Source organism: Pelecanus crispus, chromosome 2 (assembly GCF_030463565.1).
Source record: "Pelecanus crispus isolate bPelCri1 chromosome 2, bPelCri1.pri, whole genome shotgun sequence".
Classification (NCBI taxonomy): domain Eukaryota; kingdom Metazoa; phylum Chordata; class Aves; order Pelecaniformes; family Pelecanidae; genus Pelecanus; species Pelecanus crispus.
Window position 1 is genome coordinate 49,773,814 of NC_134644.1, and position 22,912 is coordinate 49,796,725.

The 22,912-nt window shown below is 43.6% G+C and overlaps 1 protein-coding gene across 1 annotated transcript; it reads left to right on the forward strand.

The window, feature by feature from the left end:
• Positions 1-2,542: 2,542 nt before the first annotated feature.
• BFSP2 (beaded filament structural protein 2) lies at positions 2,543-22,867 on the forward strand. Its single transcript, XM_009481598.2, has 7 exons — positions 2,543-2,998; positions 11,659-11,741; positions 13,673-13,829; positions 16,127-16,288; positions 21,114-21,245; positions 21,746-21,962; positions 22,782-22,867. The coding sequence occupies exons 1-7, from the start codon at positions 2,543-2,545 to the stop codon at positions 22,865-22,867; spliced, it is 1,293 nt and encodes a 430-aa protein (XP_009479873.2).
• Positions 22,868-22,912: the final 45 nt, after the last annotated feature.

Consider the following 22,912-nt stretch of genomic DNA (forward strand, 5'->3'; position numbering starts at 1 on the left):
GATGGATTAAAAATAGGTTGGTACAAGGAGAGGCTCACATGGAACACGGAATGACTTTGCCTAAATCGATGCTCTCTCTTGGAGTAACCCAGAACTATTACCATGGGACCAATTTTCAGTTTTGCTTCTCCAATTGTATTTTTGTATTGTTCGGCAGGTGAAATGGCCTCCGTCCTTTGAGGTCTTGGCTGTCCTCTCCCCACCTCTGGCCATCAGTCCTTGTAGATTATTTTCTACTTTCAGTCATCAGGAGCAGGCTGTGAGGCAGCAGGGAGTTTGCCCCCTGCTCCAGCTGGCTGCCCTGTGCCAGTGGCTGCTCAGGTTTATCGCTTGGTTCCGTAAAAGAGAAGCTTGGGCAGGACAGGGTTAGCGTAGCATCATTAACCATATGCCTTGCTCAAGGTAAGCCACAGCTGGTACCAGAAAAGGGAATTATAGCAGTGGCACATCTGGTCCAGCTGTTCCCACCTGCCAGCAGTGTCCCAGTGGCTGCGGTGAGGGCAACCTGACAACTTTACTAAATGATGTCTGGAATCAGATTAAGACGTAGTTCCTCCCCGGGCCCGGGGGGGCCACAGAGACACTGTCATCCTTCCTTTCTCCCTGTCCCACATGTGCATTTCTACTGTGCTGAGGCACAAATCTGAATGTGGGCCACAGGCTTCCTAAAATTAGAAAATTTATAATGTTATGGGGGTTCTCCTAGATATTTGATTTTCTGCTCAGAATCAGAGAGTAATGCACCGCTTCCCTATGAGGTGACCAGGGCAGGCAGGAAGATGTGGCTGTGTACGGACATGGATGGGCACTTTGGGAATATATCTTTTCACCGTAGCATAAGCACTACGCAATATGATATCTGTGATTCTCACGATCAAATACTAAATGGTCTCCTGGAAATCACTGGTTGATTAGAGAGTAAAAACTTCCTGAGGGTCTTGCCAAGAGCGAAAGCAATCCCATGAGGGCCTTCATCTTCTATTTCAACAGGGAGGTGGAAAGAGAGAACGAGGTGACAGAGAACTAAATTAAGTTCTTTGCAAAGAAGTCCATATTTTTACATTTGTTTTCTGTATGTGGTATTGCTTTTGGAAGACAGTTTTTTGGGTGTTTTTTGTTTTTTTTTTTGACATAGAGCAAATACACTGAAAATGTTGTGTAAGAAATACTGGCAGATTCCTCTCATTTAGCCAGCACAGTTTGCTTGGTAATCTAAAAGCAGAATGCCTAGAAACTAGCCAAAAATATTTGCAAAGCTGTGAGATGCTGCGCTATTCCCAGGCTTCACACAGCTGGAAAACGGTGACCTGACTGTAAGCAGTCTCGCAGTTCTCAGACTTAAAAAAACAAGAGAAACAAACTCCAGCCGCAAACCTGGCGAGACAGGATTAGGCCCCCGCAGAAGACAGGGATTTCTGATTGTACTCCATCTCACCAAAGACTCACCGCCACTCCTGTACAAACCTACCCTGCATTAGGGCAATGCCCAACATCAGCACATTACAGGCATGCCTACTAAGATGCACACACGGTAATCCTGCACTGGAACAAGTCTGGCATCCTGGTTGTGAAGCATCCCTGTGTGGAGGTAGAAAAAGCTATATATACCTAACATTGTAGAGTGAAGGATCCCACTGTACCATGTACACGTCCTACTTATGGACCTATAAACTACCCGCCTGATCACTGGGCGCTGAAGAGCAGTGACATAAAAACAAGAGCAACGGGAAACTCCCCCACCCCCTGCAATAAGTCTCAGGGATTGTTTTGCCCTTTTCTTTCGGTTCACAGTTGCCTCACTTTGTCGCCACGTTATGCAGTCAAAGTGAAATATGTCCTTGTTGAACAGAGCGGGTGCAGTTGATAATGTGACGTTAAACCCACTGAGCAGGGGTAGACGTGAGGGTGCCTGTCCCTAGTTAAAATCTGCTGGGTTTGGGGCAACGTGCCTCGGTCGGGTGGTGAAGCCAAAGCGCAGAGAAATCTAGAAGCTGCAGCAGGGCTGAGGGAGCATTTGAGGCTCTGCGGCCGCGAAAGGCTGGCTCGGGTCGGCCATGGCCCTGCTGGCTCCCCAAAACTTTGAGTTTTGGTAACTTTAGGTAATGTCTTGCTGCAGGAGACTGTCTGGAGCAAGCACAGGTGTGAGTGGCCAATGCGTTTGTAATACAGATACCTGCAGGTATAAGGGTAGGAAATCATCTGGGTGTCAGTGTAGAAAACGCCGCTGGTATTTTAACACACGTACGTTGTACTGAATCCCCATCCTGCTGTCCCTGTAAACACCATTGTGCTTTTCATCTGCTACATTTGCAGCAGCAGCAGCAGGGAGATTTCCCCTGAAATGGGATTGCTGACCCAGCGGCCGCCTGGACAATGTGACAGGCGCTCCCGCGCAGCACAAAGCCCCCCTTCCAGAAAGCCATCGCACAAAGCCGAAACCCTGCACGAGCCCCAGCCTGCTGGGCTTGGCACATCCCTCCCGCCAGTGCGGGGCAAGGCGGCCGGGCTGAGCGGCGGCGCTCGGCGGGCTGGAGTGGCAGCAATGCCCTTGCCGAGGCGCCGGTCGTCCTTCTTGGGGCAGCAGCCCCCTTCCTCCACAGCCGAAAGCTCAGGGCCAGCCGGCCGCCGGGTGAGCGTTGGGGGTGGAGGAACCCTGTTGAGACCCCCCGGCGTCTACGTGGGCACCGTCCCCGCCGGCGGCGTGAGCAGCTTGGGCACCCGAGTGTCCCGCAGAGCCCTGGGCATCAGCAGCGTCTTCCTCCAGGGCCTGCGCAGCTCCTCCGCCGCCGTGCCCCTGGCCCCGGGGCTGGAGAAGGGCAGGGCTCTCTCCTACGAGAGCCTGAACGGCTGCTTGGTGGAGTACATCGAGAAGGTGCGAGCTCTCGAGCAGGTCAACCAGGAGCTGGAAGAGCACATCAGAGTCTACCTGGACAAGAAAGCGGCCAGCGTGGGCAGCTGGGGAGTGCTGCGGGAGAACTGGGAGGCAATTTACCATCAGGTGAGCGCCGGAGCGCTGTCGGCAGTGGGAGGGATGGGGGGAGCTTCACGAGTCATTAGCAACCCTGAGCAGCGAGGGTTGATGCTGAAGATGAATGCCGCCTGATTTCAAGGCGCGGTGCCCTAGGCGGAGGGGTTTAAATCTGTCTTCGTGATAATTAGCATTATCATTTCACACTGCGTTGTGGAAAATGCCTGTTAAGCAGGAGAATTGCCTCAGGCATCCTGCGCTTGGGGGTGACTGAAATGCACCCCAAGGCGCGATAGTCTGGGCTGATTAAAATGGGTGGGTTTTTGTCTTTTTCTTTTTTTATTAGCTGTGGTTATTACACTGAGCATCAAAACTATTAAAAGAAAACTGCTAGGACTGAATTAGTTTACCCCTCAACATGATATCATTACAAGCATGTTGGGTTTTTTTTTAATTAACAATTCAGATTTTTACTTTATTCCCTTGTTTGCTTAATCACATTTTCAAAAGCTCTATTTATTTAAAAATATTAATTACATGGCTACAAATGAGTGACTCCTTTCCTTCCCTTTGTCACCGCCCCACCATCCCTTACTCCCACCATCTTCATATGGCACAGGCTGCGGCTTCCCCGGGAAAGCATTTATTGTGGGGATGCAAAATGATGTTTGCTATGACTTCATGGTCAAGAATCAGTTCCTTTTGCTGACCAGTAAGACTTTGCAGGCTGACGTGCTGCTTGTAGCAAACACAGAGCTCTGTCCCCCAAGGTCTCAGTGCACCTTGCGAGTCCTGGCTTCTCGACTCCCAGCCAGCGCGAGCGGGCAGGACCCCAAAGAGCTGGAGCCCGGTGTCTTGCAAATCTCTTCCTGGCAGTGCTTGTGCAGGCACAGAAAATGCTGTCGGTGGGTCTTCAGAAAGCCTGAAAGACAACTTTAAGTTCCTGGGGACAACTGTGTGTTTTACCTTGGGATGGCCAGAGTTTTACTCTGGCATAGGAAAGAGAGTGCATTTTTATATTGCGCTGATTTTTAGGGCAGGTCTTCACCCAGAATGCTACAAATGCCATCTGAACCCTGAATGTGGCAGCATAAGCTGTTGTACAAAGATCGGGTCAGCAGAAATGCCCAGTTAAGCACTGACTTTTAAAGTTGTTATCTTTTTGTATTGGTAAATGACATCGCTGCCACTAATCCTATAAAGCTTCCTGAAGGGACTGGCTGCTGAAGGGAATGGGTTCTCTGAATCTGGGGTGCTTACAAAACGCCACACCCTCGAACCTATCACCTCATTGAGGCAGATGGGGACTTTGATGTGCGATACAGTGTTAATGCTTTTCAGCCACCATCCTGTGTTTTCCAGATGAGTATCCCATTTTGCAGTTGTAGACCTCACCTGCAAAATCTACTAGGGCCTATGGTCAAGACCAAAAAAGTAGGACCATAGGTACTTTAGGAAGGACTGTTTGATTCTTCTTTATATGAAATCCCAACACTAGAGCAGGTGAACCTACTCATGTAATAATTTTTCATCCAAATTTCTTTCCTTTTAAGCTTTCTTTATATTGTCATCCTGCCACCTTGCCTCCCTTTCTTATGAGTAAATGAGAGCAGCTCGTAATGAAATCTAGCTTGAATATTGGGCTCTTCCTATATAAAATCAGAAAAATAAAGCTATGTAGTAATACCATTTGCAAGTATTATAGAAAATAAGAGAAAAAGATTAGCATCATCCGTATCTGTTTAACCATTAAAACACAACAGAGAATACATAAAGTTTTTTGAATTACTTCAATTAAATCAATAAAAGAGGCATCACTTGGTGAGTTTTCACTTTCTCAGATATAATCTGAGCTGTTATGTACAATTCTGACTAATAGGTTTCTTCGCTTTTATTATATTAAGCATCTGACCAAAAATGGAAGTAGGACCTCATCCAGCCCAAACACCAATTAACTCATTCATCCTGGGGTTAACTGGCAAAAGTATGCCAGTATCAACACCGAAAGTGTCACACATTAAAATAACATCAAAATCAGTTGCCGCAGAAACGGCCACAACCACACAAAGTCAATACCCTCCTGCCATGACATGTCACAGTAGGAAAAGTAAAAGGTGTTCAGGAGTCAGCTGTAACAGAAATGAGAGATACCTGGCAGATACATTTCTAGATGTAATTTTTGTAAATATATTCAGATTTTCTATAGATGTCCACATCCACCTCCATGTGACATAGCCTTTTTTCAGCCCCCTGCAAAATCTGAGGATTCATTTTGATTTCTGGCCAGCCCCGTGAGTTCAGCCGGGAGGGATGCCTGGCAACTATAAACCCCTTGGTGCCCTTCGTATGAAGCAGCTGTGAAAGTTTTGGGGTGGAAAGCCACCTGAGCAGCCACTTGGTTTAACCCAAATGCTGACAATAGGAACAGATTTTCAACAAGCAGCAGCAAAGAAGAATACACAATGCAGGGGGGGTGTCTAGACAGGAGCCCCTTCCTCCTGCCCTGCTAGTGAGAAGGCAAGGATATGGCCGTGGAGCAGTCGCAGACTCTCTTGGTCCCAAAATCAGAAATGTGATGGGCCCATCTCTGCAGGGGGTAGGAGAGACCCCAGCAGACCAGAGATCCTGTTGCCCTCCTGCCCTTCCAGGGATGTGCTCTGGCATCCCACATTTCGGGCACATGTCCTCCAATAACAACTGGGTGCCAGCATTTCTCCCAAACACAGAGCTAGGGGAAAAAATGCGGCAACGAGTGACTTGGAGGGGACAAGTGGAGGGTCCCTCAGGGGAAAAAACCACTCATGTTTCATTGCAATTGTCAGAGCTATTACTGCAGCAGGGGATCACTGACAGGAGCTGAATGATGGGAAGCTGCTATCCAGCTCACAGCATTAATTATCCGCCTGGGCAGCTGGTTTTTAGCAGAGCAGGTGGACACACACTAATTGGGACAGGCACAAAATGGGAGGATTTTTGCAGGAAATGAGGGAAATGAGAAATCCTTGCAGAAAGGAACTCATATGACAGAAATACAAATTCATCTCATTTTACCCTGGGCATATTCCTTTTCTCCAGGCGTCATCCTGGTCTTCTTGTGGAAAATTCTCTCTCTAATCAGTGTGTCCCTTCTGCAGAACAGGAGGTTGTGTGTAATGGCAATTCCTTCCCACGGAGCAGGGCAGCACCTGGGAAAAGTGGACACTTGAAATAATCTCAGCGAGTTTATGGAGAGGAGAGGGTAGCTCAGCCTCCATGACCGTTCAATTACAGCTGCGTGGGAGACACAGAGATTTATTTTGTCTATGAGATGGCACGTAGCATGGTTCAGATCACAGGAGTAAACACAAAAGCAGAAGAAGGAATCAATGTCCTGGACCAATTTTATCACTGCTGTGACTCCTGTGCATGGTTGGGAGCATTTGAAAGATTACCAGAGTTTTTCTATAGAGATACTTTTATTTGCACCTGGCCTTACCATCAGCATTTACTCAGTGTTAATATTAAGCCTGGAGAATATACAGGACTGCCAGCCCAAGGAATCGCTGCATTTGGACTCACACACAGTAATTTATTTGCTGCGGGGTGAGGAGAGCTGCTGAGTATTATCTGTAACACATTCTAATGCAACACAGTGCATGATTAGTGTCTATAAATTGGTGAAATAGCATTCTGCCACTGATCTGAGGGCACAACAAACTCCCACAAAACGGCACAGAGCTTGGTCAACCGCCATACAGAGAGGATGGCAATAAATTGGTTTTAATTATGTCCTCTCAGCCATCTCTAACAGCGTAACCTTGGACTACCTTCACATACAGCTGTGAGGTGGGGGGTGAGGTTTTCTCCTTGTGCTTAGGCAACATTACAGTTTTTACAGATCGTTTCTTTAGGAGGTATCTCCTGCTTTGAGAACCAGGCATTTTTTGATGCAGTCCTGTTTAGTTGTAGACTATTCAATGTATAAAAGAAGTTATGTTTTCTTGGATGCAGCAGGAATCAGCAAAGGACCCACCAATCTTCCCAGCCTTTCTCCAGGTATTACCTTTCCCAAGGCGATGCAACAAATGCCACTCTTGCTGCCTTTGGGTTTTCCTCCTTCAGGCTCTAAGAAGGGGTTCAATACGGAAAGCATGACCGGAAGTGTTACGAATTTACCGCTTGGCATCTGAGCAGCAGGCACTGGGTTGCATGATTTTAGCCTGATTTAGCTGTGAATTACAGTGTGTTGGAGGCAATGGGCTGATATCAACCATTTCTTTCTGTGTGCGGAAGGAAAGACTAGACCAGCATCTTCTGATCTTTCTCCACAGAGGCATCATTTGCTTTAATTGAAGTGAACTTAAAAGCCAGATAATTTTCCATTACATGAATAATTAAACCATGAGATTCGTTATCACAGGCCACACCTGAGGCCATGAATTCAGCAGCGTTCAGAAAGGGATTAGGCATTTGCAAGAATAGCAAAAGTATACAATGCTATGAATAAAGCATAGCTAAGCTGAAAGGCGTAGTAAATCTTGCAATTCCAGACTTGGTCAGATCTCTATTAAAAATCAAAAGTTGCCAGCCACCAGGGGTAAGTTCTCCCTGTAAGTGTTTGTACCACATCACCCTTTATCAAGGCTGGAATCTGCAAACTCCCTTGAAGCAGCTGGTTTTCCTTGTTTCCAGTCATAACCCAGTAAATGGGCCGGTATGTTGATGCAGATTTTGATAAGGTTTTTTTTTGCTAAAAATTAAAATTGTGTTTTCATGTCCATAAAATTACAGTGAAATCAAAGAAAATTTTTGCTGCTTTCTACTTAAGATGATTTATACCCCAAATATTCAGTGTTAATTCAAGAGCTGAAAAAAAAATCATGTTCAAAAGGTGTATGTGCATCACAGATGCAAGTGTTGAAAGACAATACGTGACTTAAAGGAGCTATTATTAGTAATAATATTTGCATTATTATAACGCTTCCCATCTTGGCAGTTTAAGTGCCACATGAGCATCAGTGAATTAAGCCTTCCCGAAACGCTGAGAGGCAGGACAGCGTTGCCTTCTGCTTCACAAGTGGAGGAGGCAACATCCAAGTGCTTGCAGCACTGCGAGCCCTCTTATTTCCAGTAGACACAAAGAATGGTGTTTCCTAAACTGCTGCATCATGTGTTTTAGTACATGTGTCAGCAAAGTGGCTACAAATCCATCTCACTAATGCTGTGTGTTTGCATCTAGCTGTTGATTATTAGGAGAATTAAATCAAACAAAAGAGCCACTAGATGGAAGTCTTACATCTCTTCTTCTGAAGCCTAGGAAAGGGCTTTCACAGCTCATGCAAATCAGAGAGAATTTTTCAGGAAACCTAGTTTCTACATAGAAACTACGCGTCATTATTTATCCTTCAGGTTCACTGTCAGATTTAAATCATACACAGCTGATTTCCAGGAGGGCTGAAAGGCTAATGCCTGCTGGTTCCCACTACAACGCTCATCCCTGAAGCCTTCCAAACATTAGAATTTTTTATACCATTTTTACTTACAGGGCACAGTTCAGGTTTGTCTGCAGTTTTGGAAAGCCCTGCACTTTCTCACTGAACATTTGGCATTAGCCTCTGGTCTATGAAGAGGGGAGTCAGGTATTGACCGAGTCCTCAGGAGTATGGTACCAGGGTTCTGGTAAAGACATCCACTGTGGGGCAGGTAAGAAGTCACCTCAAATGCCTCAATAAAACCACAAGATTACTACTGAAAAGCACTTTTTAAAAAGTTTGTCTCCATAGAGAGGCAGAAATCAGCAAATCACCAGCTATTCCCTGCTTCTGCTTTTGTTGCAGCCCAAAAGCTGTTTTACACTGGATTCAGCCTCTAAACTTAGCCATTAACATCCCTCTGAGTGCCACTGTGCAGCTCACAGGATTTAATGTTACTTTTGCTCATGGGATGTTCCCAGTTCCCTCAAAGACATTCATTTTCATCAGACTTTAGGTCAGATATTGTAACTGCGAGGGCTTGCTGCCGGAGGCAAATGCACTTGTTTTGACAGGGCAGGGCGAATCACGAGGCAGCACTTCTGCTCCCTGATTAGAGTCAGGAAAAAAATAAAAGCTTCTCTGACGATCCATACATGTATGAGTTGGCAGGAAGACAAAATGCAATAATTTCTGTAGGAAAAAAGAAATTAAAAAAAGAAGGGGAGAAAAAAGAAGAAGGAAAAAGAAAAGAGAAAAGAGAAGAAAAGAAAAGAAAAGAAAAGAAAAGAAAAGAAAAGAAAAGAAAAGAAAAGAAAAGAAAAGAAAAGAAAAGAAAAGAAAAGAAAAGAAAAGAAAAGAAAAGAAAAGAAAAGAAAAGAAAAGAAAAGAAAAGAAAAAGAAAAAGACAACGACAATTTCAATGAGGCCAAGAGTGAATTTTCTAAATGTTAGGAGGAAAAAAAATTCAGAGCTTGGGTCAAAGAACTGCCTCTACCTCCATGCTGCTGCCATGTAAAAACTAAGTGTCTTTTCTCCATCTTTCAGGAGAAACTCAGGTCCTGCAAGGGGACCTGAGGATGGCACAGCACAAGTCCTGGCTCTGCCCAGCCGCTCTGAAATGCTGCAGAAGGGACGACCTGAGGGCTGGGGAGTTAGGCCAGTGCTGGTAAAGCAAGGTTGCAAAGCATCAGGGAGAAGGAAACAAGGGGTTGAATGATGAAGAAGAGACAGTTCTGTGTGCAGGAGAGCACATAAAGGTCTTCTGTACTTGTGTGCTGCACAGGGCGGCTGGCTGGTGTGCCATGAGATACCACTCTTTGCCCACACCTGTGGCTTTTGTAACATCTCTGACACCTGTGTGTTCGCTGTGCTCTCTAATTTTCTCATGCCTAAACTGGGGCTTTTTTGCCCAGTGGTGGTATTCATGGGACTCCTCTCCTCTGTCTAGATGCTATTTTCATGAAACGTGTTGCAACTGCATGTCCCTGAGATGGCCTATCCCTCTATCAGGTGGAATTGGCCAAGAAATCCCACAGTTACTAAAGAAAAATTGGCTGCCCATGCAATGGCATGAGCTCTGTTTCCTTTGGAAGCCAAGCTGAGCTGGAGCTGGCAGGAACAGAGCTCCAGCCCCGGGCTTCCAGCCACAGCCACCTTTTCTATTTGTTCCTGACAGTAGGTGAGAAGTAAGCAAACCACTCATTTTAACTCTCATGCCTCCTCAGATTTAAAAAATGTAGAGTGCTTTTAACTTCATGATCCATTATGGACCTCTCAGTGTGGGGAATAGGTTATTCCTCCAGATCTCTCCTTATCAGATGCCTTCACATATTTCATATTTGTTTGTCCAAGCATTTGTAAGATATTTAGAGCAGTAAACCACTTTTTGTGAGGATGAATGTTAATTACCACTTAGAAATGCTTCGGCCTTGCATGTCCACCCCATCATCAGGCAGCAAGCCAAAAAGCAGGTAGGACCATACTAAGGCAATGATCCTACTTGTGGTACTTGACATAACTTGTCTGGACGCAGCCTTTATGTCTTCACATTGCATCGCCTGTTTCACCTTCGGGGAGCAGAATGCTTTGAGGGATTTGCAATCTCATTTAGGTACAGACTTAATTACCTAAAGAAAGAATTCTGCTTCAAGAACTCTCCTGGCCCACTTAAAAAGCAGCTATTATTCATGTGGTGGTTTAGTTTCAACTGCAAATCTCCGTGCGTATCTCCTGAAAAAGACCAAAGAGATGTTCAAATTAGCTCCTCCAGAGTGATGGCATGGACCATGGGATGGCTGGAGCCCCCAGATAGTTACTTGAAGACATGATTGCTCTACTCCTGGTACTAACTTCAGCATGTCTTCGGTCACCTCCATAGCTCAGTGTATGTGCGACTCCAGGGCAGGCAGTGGTCTTTTTAACCTTTTTATCATTTTATATAGAATCATAGTATCATTTAGATTGGAAAAGACCTTTAAGATCATCAAATCCAACCGTAAACATTTTATATAACCCTCTTGAACCACAACAGGCTGCTATGTCACAACCCTTTCAGGTTTGCTTACCCCTCAAGTACCTGCTGGGTATTAAAGATACCTCCCAGAGCCATGGCAATGATACCACAGTCTTATTTGCACGATCTTTCCAAAGCATTTCACATTTGGTGTAATAATCTTTGAAGACTGCCTGCTCCTCAGGTCTCATATCTATCGCAAGAGCTTACACAATCCCATCAGAGAGGAAAAACAACACTCTGGGAGCTGAGGATGGCTCACAGGCGGCATGAGCAACAAGTATTCCTTGGCTCACTGGAAAGGACAACCCTGAAGAGGACTGCTGATATGGGAAGTAGAATAGGACCTGCTTAAGTGCTACTTAAACTGTATCTAGAAAATATAAGTGGGACTTAAATGATGAACGTACTTTGCGCACAGTAATGAATTTTACCCCTTGTGACCAGCTGACAATCAGAATAAACGTGGTTCCACAAGAAGATGAATGCTTAGGAGCAATGAACAGTTTGATGACAAATTGCAGCCTATTTGCAGAGAATTTGTGAATTTTTATGTACAAAATTAATTTATTAAATTATCTGGAATGAGTCACTTGAACGGCCCCTAGGCTAAAGGATTATTTTCAGAATCAAAGCTATACATCCACTTAAGGTCCATGTACAGTGCATGTAGCTAATGTGCTGAAGCTCTTCATTGCTTGAGCTCTGTTGCCTCTTTCTTCTAGGTGGGCGAAGCAGTCCTTGAAAATGCTCGTCTTATGCTGCACACCGAGAACATTCAAGCCTGTGCTGAAGATTTTAAAGACAGGTAGTCTTGTGGTGGCACCTAGCTGGCCACCTCCTTTGAACTTTGCCTTGGCAAGCGCTTACTCGATAGGGGAGTAATGCTTAGTGAATAGAATAGGCTCATTCTTTTAAGTTGAATATTCAACCACCAGACTTGGGAAGGTTTTTGTAACAGCGAAATAATTATGATGCTAACATTATTTTGGAAGATTTTGAAGATTTATAGGAACAAAAATGTGCACTAGCAAAATTACTTAAGCTATTCTTTGATATACAGACATTGATCTCTTACCGAGAGGTCAGTATTCGTTCAAATTTGGGTCGGCATTTTATAAAGGCATACATTCATGTGATTATTAGTTTTAATTTGCAGTGCCACACAAAAGCTTTTGGAAGTAAAAATCATTCTACTGCAGCAGCTGAAAAGCAAAAACTACCACTGCAAACGTCAGTGTGGAAACTTTAGATAAGAAAACAGAAATGGGCTGCACTGATTTTCCTTGCCTTTACTGAGAGCAATGAATAGTAAAAGAAGATCTTAAATACCAAAAAACTATTTTTTAAACATCTTTCCATTTGCAAAGCCTAATATTCATGTACCTGAGGGCATGAAGCTCTTCAAATTTTACTTAGAAGGCCTGATGATCCTTCTAGCTTTTATTTGTAATGGACTTGGTTCATTTACAAATAGCTTTTTGCAAGATCTGACACACAAACTGTATTTCAAACTAATTGATTTTTACTTCCTATGGTTTTTATCAGCCCTTAAAACTTCTGTCTCTCCCTGGTGTTATTTTATTTAATTGTATCAAAACATACTAATTATGATCTTAGGTTTGTCTTTTATTTCAGAAAGGTACAACTCTGAGCTACTCATTTTGTGGCTTTACATCCAGCAAGCTACACTCATATTTTAAGTAATTTTAAAAAGCATGTTTTAAAAATGTCACCTAACTTGGACAAGCGGTCTACATAACAAAAACAATGTCAAATCTATCCACAGCAGAGTCAAAGCTCCTAGTTCTCACTGGGATCAGCTGCCTCTTTCCCAGGCTGTTGAACTCCCAGGAACAAAGGTGGCTCTCAAGGGGCAGAGTGCAGGTCTTGTTTATGAAGCTGGCTCCTATCCAACCTGCCAACCCCCCTGTGTAACCTCCCTGGCCACCAGGTTCCCAGGTTGGATGGGTTTGACACAAAGGCTTCCCACCCAAGGACATTCGCCATGCAACGCAGCCACATTTTCAATGGAAAGCCTAAAATGGAAAGGTACAAACGAGAGTAATGCAGCAAGCAGCACTGTAGAATAGCAACTGCCTGCCACAATTTTTCCCTACCATTGCAGCCACAGTTTAGAAACTAGCCATTTGCTTTAACAGCAATTCTAGTTGACAAACCAACCGCTCAAATTTCCTATTTATTTTGATACTACTAGGATGTGGTCTTAAGGATGGGCTGGGACCCTGGAACATAGATCAGACTTCCATCAGCATGTTCATCAGTAAACGTAATGCTTGATGCACGTGTGTTTTCTTTAACTATAGCTCTGAAAAGTTTTTATGTAGATGAATGAACAGTTATTCTCATTTTACAGCCAAGCAAACAGAGAGAAAGCCACCCATAGTCATACTGTATATAAATACCAGATCTAGCAAGAGACCACGTGCCTCTTCGTGCTTATTCAGGAATCCTATCAGGCTGATAACCACCGTAGCGCAGACTGCTAACTTGGCCTCTTTTATTACACTCTGAGTTAATGACAGCATATTTCAGGCGGTTAAATTCAAGTATAGAGAGACAAGGTGAGAGCAAAGTATATCTTCTGTGTTTCTGTGCCTCTGTCTGGGACACATGAGCTAATTAGCACAAATGGTGTCATTTTTTTAAAAAAGCAGGTTTTTCTTGCTGAGCTGTGCTGTATTAAGGTTTGGTGGTTGTTTTTTTTTTTCTCTGCAGGTATGAAAATGAGCAGCCATTCAGAAAGGCAGTGGAAGACGAAATTAATTCCCTATATAAAGTGATTGATGATGCTCATTTAACTAAAATGGATCTGGAGAGTCAGATAGAGAGCATGAAAGAAGAACTAACTTTGCTGTCAAAGAATCACGAAGAAGTAAGTCCAGACTCGGGACACTGCAAAGCCAATGTGAGCCTGTTTCACCCAGTTGGTATCATACATCTAGTGCAAAGCAAGCACTGAAAAGCTCCACCTGCCACATCTGGGTCGGGGGATTGTCCTGAAAACTGCTCCTATTTCTCTCTTCTCTGTTAACTTAAAGCACTAACCTCTGAGGCATGATCAAACTACTTACATTTAAGTTTTAACTCTTTCTTGTCTGATAAATATGACATGGAAGAGATGTCATCACTTTATTTCTTGCTAGACACCACGTGATGGTCACAGGGTTGCACAGTCACATGTGTGGGCATCTCAACAGTGAGGTCTGATCCTCAGCTAGAGATGTAAAGAGAAAATGCCTGTGCAGGGAACAAGCTCTGGTCCTGCTGCACTAACACTGAGCACCAAATGGGCTCTTCTGAAAAACTCCTGCTTGGCTTAGCAAGCTGCACGGTTCCCGAAACGGAGTCTCTCCTGAGCAACATGCCACTGAAGCAAGCCACAGAGACAGGGAGCTGGAAGGGGAGCCCATTATTACCCAGTTTTGCAATACTTTCCCACTTACTCATTACATTCACCAGCACTATTTGCATGAAGGTGGTTTATTCCCTTCAGCAGGGGTTTCAGGATCGGACCCAAATCAGCATCTTTACTTATGGGTGCTCAAATATGGAGCTACTACTGATCCCACATAAAGGACAGCAGGTAATTGTGCTGATGCCTCAAAAGTAAAAGAGAGCTTGAATTGAGATGGCTCACGGAAGCAAGGCACTATCCTACCTTATATTTCTTATGGGTTATTTCTCCAACCACAAGATTTCAGCAACATTGGCAGGCATATGGAGACTTGGGTTGCCAAGATGAGGTTGCTTCATCCCCTCCCTAGTTTCATGAGTCTAATCCCAAGGCTGGCATTTTGCAGAAAATAATCAGTGGTTTCAGCATCACTGCATGGCATGAGAAAGAAGGAAGTTGTTTTAGATAAGAGGGAAAACAGAAAATTACTGGAAATACACAAGATCCCCTTTAAACCTCTGTGTATTGCAATGATTGCTGTGAAACCAGAAAATTTGGACTGATGCTGTTCGCCGCCCATATATATGGCCTAACCAGAACAACAGCTTCCCAACAGCTCCTCTCACTCTGCATTTAGCCAGCAAGGAGCCCTTGCAGGGCGGAAGGATGCTCCCTTTCTTTAGCCGTTGGGAGTGTCTGAGCATTCGTAGAACCACCCCAGCACAGACCCGGTTTTCTCATGGCAGTGGCACCAGGGGAAGTTGCTCAAGACAAGTCACAGAATAAAGGCTGGTAGCAACTATTGCAATTACTCCAGCTGAGCTCTGGGACAATAAAGTCCCAAGGACTTTCCTGAACTAATTCAAACTTTTCTTTCCTCCAGTGCCCCCACTAGGAAATCCATGTCAAGTCCTTTTGAAGCTTTTGTGCACTTGGAGTGGGCACATTCTGAGGCTTTCATTCTTGCAGGTTCATAATTCACATACACTTGCCTATCCTTTTCTTCCAGTACTGTCACTGTCAGGGCCCACTGCCTACAAATACAATTCCCAGATGCTTTTACACCACTTTTGCTTATGTCACTAGCACATATAAACAGACTGATGTAAAAGGATTGTGGTGCCAGACAGTTCAGATACATGTGCAAATCTCATTTATTCTTGTGTTCCTGAACACAGTGTACAACTGATGCGCTACTTTTAAGCATGCAATTCTAGACACACTAATTCTCTCCTGCTTACATGTTTTTGGAGTGTTTATATGTAAAGAAAGAATAGAATGCTGTCACAGAGAAGGAGAGTGCTCTTCATCTAACGTGTACATTCATAAAAGCACACGTGGCTCACACAAGCTGCGAGGCTATAGAGCTCCTGCTGTTTTGCACAACTTGTTGTATCTCCCAGTAGATGCATGTCAATGTTATTGCATAGTGCAGTATAGTTGTGGTCCTGGATGTGCAGTGTATGTCAAGCTCTGACTGCTGGAGAAACTGGCCACTGCAAGAGAACTGCTCCAGGCAGTGCCCTGGTGCAGGGCTTCAGCCTCCTTCCACCAAAGGGAACTCCAGCAAGACTCCCCATGCAGAAGAAAGGCAAATTCACATCTGAAAAAGAAAACCCTCCAGTGCACTAAATCATTCATGTAGAGATACCTTTCAGGACCAAATTTAATTACTCTCTCAGTTTGTGGAACCAAAAGAGCTCTTCCTTGAGCCCCTGCAAAAGCCACCATTCAGTTGTCCAGTTCACCTTTTACGTCTGTTATTTTTGTTCAAGGATGTAAAGGTGTTATACAAGCAGCTTGCTGGATCTCAGCTGGAAGAACTTGATGTTCCCCCAGGAAGTGGCTTGGACGACATACTGGAAAAAATCAGAATCCACTGGGAGAGAGACATTGAAAAGAATCGTGCTGAGGCAGGTGCCCTGCTCCGTACCAAGGTAAGCACTCTGTAACTCACTCCAACATTAAGGGATTCAAAGCAAATGCAAAATCTGTCTAATACTCTGGAGTAACTTTGAGGGCTGAATGTTTGTTTTTTTCTTGAAACAAAAACGATGGTAAAAATCTAAAGGATCTTGGTCCAAGTACATTGGAAAATACACTCATAAATATCAGTGACTTTCTTGGGATGCACAGAGTTAAGTAGCAGTGGAAGTGACCCTGGTAATATCACAGGTATCTGTGGGAGACTTCTAAGGGCTCTGAAATGTTGGCTGAGAAAAACAAACTTAATCAGTTGATACATTCTGTGTCGGGTAAGCCACAGTCGTTACCCTTCTTACTAGGGCAGTTCCTCCACTGAACAATTTACAGGGGTCTATGAATCAAAAGGGCAAAATAGACTGCTCTAATTATACAGCTACAGACTCCTTGTGGGTTTCTCCTTGAAATTGTTTCCTTTGGCAGTGGTGGGAAAATTGGATCTTAACTTAGAAATGAAAAGTGATGACAATAGCCATTCCCTTTAAAAGTTCTCTCCTGATGCTGAGTCTGAAAGAGCCTTTTAATGCAGCTTTTTCTCTGTCACGAAGGATCACTCATTTTCCAAAGTGGCTGGCTGAAATAAGTATTTTTGTAGAGCTGAAGCATTAAGTTCAGTGCATGATCCTATATTTTAGAAGCCATCTAATTCTGAGTTGGCTTTTACAACAGACCATGGCACACCAAATCGTAACTACAACTGTGCTATAGAAATATTTAGCAAAAAAATACCCCCCCCCCCCCCAGTTCCATGGTACAGAGCTGCTATGAGAGGAGTAGAGGGTAGTAAAGTCAAACTGCAAGAAGAAAAGCACGAAATATGTTTGCAAAGGTATATCCAAGCTCTGAGTAGGTGTTTATTTTCAAAATAAAGAAGAAAAATCCTGTGACAACAGTGATGCCAAAGGTGCTAGGAAATGCACAAGAAGACAACCAGAGGAGTTTATCCCAGAGATCCCATCAAGTTTGTGAGTAGGCCAGACTGTTACTAAGCAAAGTTTTCATAAGGCTGGTCTGCGGGGGCCTGATTTTCAGCTTGTACAGCCCAAAGGAAGTCAGTGACACAGTAAAAAACTACATGAGCCCAGAGAGTGCCTCCATACAAAGCATATGCAGCCCCGAAAAGCCAAAGCATCCTCAGTAGCCTCCTAAGATTTTTCCCAGAAAATCTGTTCCTGGCCCACTGCCGGGTTTCTGCAAAATGAGCATTACTCTGATGGCACCAAATTCTTCAGTGTCCCCAGTTCCCTGTCCTGCTTGTTCTTGCTCCTCCTCCTGCGCAAACACACCCTCACAATTTCTTTCTTCCCATTTATTTCATACCTTCAATATCTGGTCTTTCAACTGCAGAGAGATATTATTTGGGAAGAAAACTGCCAGTTCATACTAGGCTGATCATTGGATCCCACTATCATGTCTTTGGTCATGGCCAGCACCAGACACTGCAGAGAAATGCCAATAAGCAGAAATAACCTAACCCATCCCGACTTAGCCATCTTAGTCTAAGCTCTTACTAGTTTAAGTTGTTCCTGTTCTGGTTTGATTTTTTTAATGGGAGGAAGATTCAGAGTATCGCAGATTTCTGGAAAGATCAGTTTCAGTTCAGAGCAGACTCTGATATGACATTCTAGGGGTTTTTGTCCCCAAATATACCTCTCACTAAACCCAGATGATGCAGTTTTGTATCTTACACGGTTTTGTTTCTCATACAGATCTATTCAGATTATTACTATTTATACAGATAACAAGAGTTCCAATAATTATGTCCAGCCCTTTTATCAATTAAGCTTGTGGACTTATGTTGTCTTACGTGGCTAAGTTGCACCATTTGGCTACCCACACCGTGACAAATTTGTCCTTGCTCTTTTGCGACATCAGAGGAGAGAGAGCAGTTCTCTTCTCTCCTTTGCTCTTCATTACTGTTTTCTTCAGTCTTTCTTTGTGAGTTTTCCTTGGTCCCTAATGCTTTAATTTCCTTTCTCTGCACCCACTCTTTGGTGTAACTGTGACCGGTTGAGACCAAGGTATTTCAAATGGTGTCCTAGCACTGACTTAGATGTCAGGGCAGTACTTTTGTTATTTTCTGACCAATTCCCTTGCCTCATTTGCTTTGTCTTCTGACTAGACTTGCAATCTTGGCTAGATTTTTCACGGGTATTCAGGCACCAAAACATACCAATTTATATTCGTACCTAAAAGTGTTTCACATGGGATTTTTTTAGATGAGTAAGTAACCTCAAAACTCCAGTCTATTGGTTTGAGCTCTGCACTTTTTTGTCCATAATGCTCAAAACCTTTCCCTGAATTGATACAAGTAATTTAAAACCTTGGAAGGCACACAAGCCGCTTAATATTTTTCCCCCGAAACATGCTTTACTTAATGATGTGGTGCTGTTCATTCATGTAGCTTGATTCCACACATCCACCCCTGCTCATTGCTAATCTATATTGTCTTCTGCCATCCATAAATCCTTCTAGTTCATGATTCATCCCCAAGGCAGTAAACCTTGAGGCATCAAGCTGTTAAACTTCTGTCATAATGGAACTAGACCTTAATCCTCCTCTTCATGTCCTGTCTCTTGACCAGCTGTTGATCCATGGCAATGCTCTGCCCTGAGCACATGATTACACAGTTTCCTCTATCATCCCCCACACTAGATCTCGTAAAAGGTTTTGCAAAATCTTGTGAATTATATGTCAGTTGTTTCTCCCTTCTTTGCTACTTCGCTAAGATGTTCCCAGAACTCTTAAGAGCTTATCAAAGTCACTTTCCTTCTGCAGAAATCATGCCGATCAGACCCTGGATGTTGGTGTTCTATCCCTAATCATCCTTTAATTATTTTGATTCCTTGAAAAACAGACTAATGAGAGATTCTGCACTCTTGTGCAACGCCTGGCTCAGAACTATACAGACGTGCTTGAAATCCACACATTCCTAGAAAACTCAAGCACCAAAATGATAAAGATTTAGGAGGATGATTTCATCCTCTCCCTCCATTAATCCAGTTGTTTGTGGGCACCACAATTCCATATGGTCTTTCCCTTGTGGAGCATCTCAGGAATAGGGAGAGCAGAGTCCCCAGAAAACACGAGTTGCCTAGTGAAGAGGGCACAAAGACTGCATCTGCACTTCTCTACAGAGGAACCCCAAAGCTGAGGCCAAGTGTCATGCCCAGCAGCACCGTCCACATGGACTCTTGGGGCGACTCAGCTGGTAATCCTGTAAGAAAGGCGGGGAAGCCTTGGGTGCACCAAAAGCTTTAGAGCTCATTCAGCATGTGCTTACTTGCTGGGTAATCCTCAGTATTTAGGGCCTCATGTGGCCACCTCTGTCTGCTCCATCTGCCTGTTCTGTCATTCACATCACTAACATCAGGTAGCCGTGACAGCTTAGGGTAACTCTTGGAGGAGTTTCAGCTTCACCTGTGGTGAGGACAAGTTGGATTTATAGGTAGCGTTTGGGCCACCAGCAGGGTAAATGTGAATGAGAGATGCCAGGCTTCAGGTAACAGGTGTAGGCTATAAATATAGTTGCAAAGGCACCCTCCCTGCCCTATGTATCTCTTTAAAGAGAGGCATTTATAGTCCTCATACCATAGTAACGCGCAGACTACAGTCTCAGCACAACTTAGGAGACACAAATTACTCCAGAGTGGCAGGTCCATGATCACCAGGCTGGGTTCACCAGGACTAGTGAGGTGGGATTATGTCTCTCTGAAGCACAAGCCCCTATAAAGTATTTCTGGAGAATACCTACTCTGTGCAATTTGCTGGAAAGGACAGTTTTGGTGTTTGGATTGAAATTCAGCCCTCCACAACACAGCTTCATAAATCCTAAATTCTGTTTCAGACTTAACTGGTACTTAAATGACCTTTTGCACCTGAGATTATCTCATTCACAATGACCACGGTGTGAGGTTCACATGATTGTACGAAAAAAAATTACAAAAATCATTTCTGGTGCATGGCCCCAGATTTTTTTTTAAACTTGATCTTACTTTTAAAATAAAAGACTGTATAATCAGAAAAGAAGGACAGGGTCAAGATGAATTTTCAGAGTGGAATGGAACTATTTTGTGTAGTTTAACTTTAGTATCAACCAGAAGAAATGTAGGTTTTGACTGAAGAATTGTATTTGCTAGAGAGCCCAGAGCTCTGGATTGAAAACCTTGATCTCAGCCCTCATTAAAAAGTACAGAAATTTTATTTTTACTGAGGTACCTTTTCCTTCACCTATTTTCAAGGAGCCTGAACTAAACACATATAAAAACCCTCAAGCAACAAGAGCATGAAATTGCATAAGAATATCTTCATTCAATTAACAGAGATTATTTTTCTGACCTCTGTGATATGACTCTCTGTCTCATAGAATCCTATGTGAAAAGTCAAGGTGTAAATACTTCTGAAATCCAACAGACTAAGTGAAAACACTTAACTTTTAAAAAAATATAGTATAGCTACAAAATGAGGAATTACAGCAATGTTTTCTTTTTATAGGCCATTTTAAACATACTAATACGAATGCTGAACAGCTTTTGTTGACATAGATAAAATATATACACTTATATGTATAAGCTATTTTACCATAAATGCTTAGAAAATATGATAATTTTGACACTAAGAAGTATCCAGAATTGTTCAACTGAGGGATTTAATATACAAGAATCAAACTTAAAGGCAGAGTTGCCATCAACTGTGAAAATATCAACTGTCAGTTTGGTATGTAAGGAAACTAAACCATAATTTGAGTGGTCTGTGACGACAGTCGCACTCTTTTACCAGCTACAGGCTGAAACAACGGCTGCCGTGAGAACCCAGGAGGAAGAGCTGGTGGAGGGCCTCAGAACTGAGTTCCATGAAACTGCCTGCAAAATACAGAGCTTGCAAGCAGAAACCGAATCTTTGAGAACGTTGGTAAGTAATGTTGGGTTTTCAATGGATATATTCTGTGCAGGTTCAACATGACTTCTGAGGAAAACATTCCCGTCTTGGGATGCAGGGTTAAGAATAAGTCCCATTGTCCAGCAGATACTGTTTCCAGAGATGCCAGCCATTTCTGGGCTCTTCTTGATTGACGTGGTGCACTAAGTGGACCACATTTGAAAACTGGGCCCCTAATTTCAATCTTCAGTGTCTTCATACTTTCACTTTTCATACATTTTCATACATAATTTCACTGAGATTTCTGGGTGGGTAGTACTTGACAATATGAAGAATATCTGTGCCTTGTAACCAAAGTAGTTCAACCTTTGTAATGATAATACACGTTTTTCAAAGTATCTAAAAACAGGAATTCTCAAAATATTACATCTCCACTTAAGCATATTCAATAGATATATTGGCCAAACCTGAAAAAAAAAATCACTATGAAGCATATGAAGACTGTTTTAATGTCTGCTGTCCTGCCCTTACAGAAGAGGGGTCTGGAGAACTCTTTATATGACGCCAAGCACTGGCATGACATCGAACTGCAGAACCTAGGCTCTGTCATTTCCAAGCTGGAGGCAGAGATGGGAGAAATCAAAGTAGAAACTGAGCAGCAGCAGCGGGATCGTGAAAATCTGCTGACCAGCAAGCAACAGCTGGAGAAAGACATTGCTGCATATCACTGCCTCCTGGAAGGAGAACAAAGCAGGTACTTGTCCTTAAAAGCAAGCGTGCCGTGAGGACGGAGAACACGTGCTCCCTGGGAAGGGGTTGTGAGGTTGCTGAAGGCAGGAGGACTAAGGTGGTTCTCGTGTTTCATAAGGCTGGGTGGTAGATGATGAGGTTTGGAGAAAGCGCCAAAGGGGAAGAACACCCCATATCCAGTCGTGCAGAGATTTCCGATGTATTGGAGATGGGTGGTTTCCAGTACTGCCATGGAAGGATGAGGTTTAGCAATATGCCAGTAGGTCTATGAGTTTCACTTCCCTGAAGATTTGAGATGTGAGATTAAAAAGCTACTACAGCATCTGGGGGCTACTTTAGTGGCTGCAAAGCAGCTGTGTTGTTCCTTTTTGCCTTGGGTACATTATGCCTTCCCTCCTCCTCCCACTATGCAGTCCAAATACGAAAGCTGTGATCCTGGGGAAGCTCCCTTTCTAAGCACACAAGTTCTCCCCGAAGTCTGAGGACAGAATCCGGCCCATTGACTTTACGTTTTGTGAAGAAACATAGTTCAGACTCTTAACATTTGTCCTCTGGGAATAGCCTGCAAATGCCTTTACAGTGGTTGGGTTGCTTGGTTGGGCTTTTTTAAGATCCTTAATCACCATTATTAGTCGTGGAACCTCTGAGAATCTGATCCATGGATTTTAACTTGCTCTTCTGCTCAGGTCAGGGAGAATTTTTTTTATAATCAGATCCTGCTGAAGTTGATCAGATTTCACCAGTTGAACTGAGGATAGTGCTTGGTTCAGCAATTTTCCTATTTGTAGTAGTGACCAATTTTGGTTTTTTTACTTTCAGCTGATTATGAAACTCCCAGACCACAGAAAACTGTTGCCATTAAAGCAAAAGAAGATGTCACTGCCAATTACGTTTGTGAAAGCTAAAAACCCATCAAAGCAGCCTGCTTTATTCAGTTTGATTCAACAATC

What these genes read in the sequence shown, in the direction of transcription:
- BFSP2 (XM_009481598.2), top strand. Translation starts at nt 2,543, where the DNA reads ATGCCCTTGCCGAGGCGCCGGTCGTCCTTCTTGGGGCAGCAGCCCCCT. An exon ending in TGTCAAAGAATCACGAAGAA is followed by an intron (nt 13,830 to 16,126) that starts GTAAGTCCAGAC and finishes TTTTTGTTCAAG; the next exon opens with GATGTAAAGGTGTTATACAA. An exon ending in GTGCCCTGCTCCGTACCAAG is followed by an intron (nt 16,289 to 21,113) that starts GTAAGCACTCTG and finishes CTCTTTTACCAG; the next exon opens with CTACAGGCTGAAACAACGGC.